Raw genomic sequence first — 1,803 nt, forward strand, 5'->3', positions numbered from 1 at the left:
GTGGGGCACACATGTGCCCAGCAGGGTCTGGAATTAGGCCAGACTGGGACTCCAACCACAGAACTGTGTGGGAGTCCAACAACGTAACCATTATGTCTGATGGTCCCTGTTTTGCTTATTTATTTTTTTGGAGAGGTTTTTGCCATAGGGCGCATGTGCTTGCCAGACAGACAGACATAGAGAGACAGAAAGCAAGATATCACCCCCCAGGGGGGATGGCCACACCGCAATCCCTTCTCCTCCATTCTCCTCTCGGGATCTTGGGCACGCATGCACACGCGCCTGGTATGAGTTTAAGCCACCGGGTCCAGGATGCGAACTGCGGTCAGCTACATGGGAGTCGAGCGACATAGCCATTACGCTAACTGCTGGCCCCCCTGTTTTGCTTATTTTTAAACTTATAAAGATTGCTTGTAACCACAGTGGGGGTCCGACTCCTGCCTCGTTTATGTGGGGACATGACAGGGTGGCACCTAGCAGTGGCCAGGCCTAGGCTGTTCTTGACAGGCCCTGGGGACTGCCATGTTATGACATTGACTGTGAGGGTGACTTGCTAGAAGCCTCCTCGTGGGCCAGTTGTCACCCCACAGCGTGATCACGACGCAGACTTCTCGGCGCGGTTAGAGTTGGCATGACCTCCAAACGATGCAGGCCCGCCTTCCTCAGCTGGCACCTGGGAGCAGGCTTTCACATCACTGTGCAAAACCGGGACTGGCCGGTGTCGCGGGAGACCTTGTTTCTGTCCCGCACCAGGATGGCCTCGTTTCCGTACTGGGAGTACCACATGCTCCGGCTCCGGCTCAGGTACGTCCCCGGCGGCGCCGATTCCAGCTGCTGCTGCTGCTGCTGCCAGATGAGCAGGGAGGTGTGCCGGTACCGGAGGCGCGCGTGGCCCTCCGACAGGGCTTTCTCTGCCAGAGGGGCGCGGCGGCTCATGCCTCTTTCATGCCTCTTCCCGAGCTGGGGAAACCATCAGCTCTTGCAGCCATGGAGGGTGAGGACCCCTTGCTACCTTACTGGGAGAGATGTGTCCAGCCCACTTGCAGGTGACATCACTGGGGAGGTTGTGCGGCAAGGACGCTTGAGATGCAGGGTTCTGAGGACACCCGAGAACCATTCTAGGGGTGTATTTGGCAGCGCGGCCGCCAGGCACAGCTCCTCTGGACGCAGTCGTGTGGCTCTGCGGGGTACTCCCTGGGGCTCTCTCAGGTGTCCACCCCGATTCCGACACCAGGGCCTGGAAGGCCGAGCTTCAGTGGGCGCATCCGCAGCCCTGCATGCCAGGAAGAGCGCAGGGACGTGGCTCCCCACTGCGCGAGCTGCCAGGCCCCTGCGGCCTGCCCCTGCGGGTCCTGATGCACATCGCCGCTCAGCGTTTCCCCGCTAGTCCCAGGCTCTTCCCAACGTGGGTGCTATAAGGGAAGGGCAGCCGTCAGGCCGGGGGACGCCGCAGCCTGGCACAGGTGGGGGCTGGCGGGAGCTACTCAGCAGCTAGCTCATCGCCCTCCCACGGGTCAGGGATGACCCGCCTCTTCCCCGGCTTCTTTGGATAGCCAGGAGACACTGCGGAAGCCACTTGGCGCGTCCCTGTGGCTACCTGCGAAGTAAGTCGCACACACATGAAAGGACACGGGTCACAGGGGACTGCCCCAGGCAGGCGCGAGGCCCTGGGCAGGTGTCTGCCTACACTGCCCGACCGTCAGCCGCGTACTCACCGCCACCAGCACTGCCTGCCTGGAAGCAGCCGAAGCAGCCGGGAGGCCCTGCACCGAAAGGAGCCATGTCAGGGGCCGGCGGGGGGGG

General features: G+C 61.9%; 1 protein-coding gene across 1 annotated transcript; it reads right to left on the reverse strand.

Annotated features, from left to right (window-relative positions):
* Positions 1-337: 337 nt before the first annotated feature.
* On the reverse strand, positions 338-1,788 carry BRD3OS (BRD3 opposite strand). The gene is made up of 2 exons (XM_027766621.1): positions 1,716-1,788; positions 338-1,412 (listed from the first exon to the last, which is right to left on the reverse strand). Exon 2 carries the CDS (start codon positions 934-936, stop codon positions 688-690), a length of 249 nt encoding a protein of 82 aa, XP_027622422.1. The 5' UTR covers positions 937-1,412; positions 1,716-1,788; the 3' UTR covers positions 338-687.
* Positions 1,789-1,803: the final 15 nt, after the last annotated feature.

Source organism: Tupaia chinensis, unplaced genomic scaffold (genome assembly GCF_000334495.1).
Source record: "Tupaia chinensis unplaced genomic scaffold, TupChi_1.0 Scaffold143602_1, whole genome shotgun sequence".
Classification (NCBI taxonomy): Eukaryota; Metazoa; Chordata; class Mammalia; order Scandentia; family Tupaiidae; genus Tupaia; species Tupaia belangeri.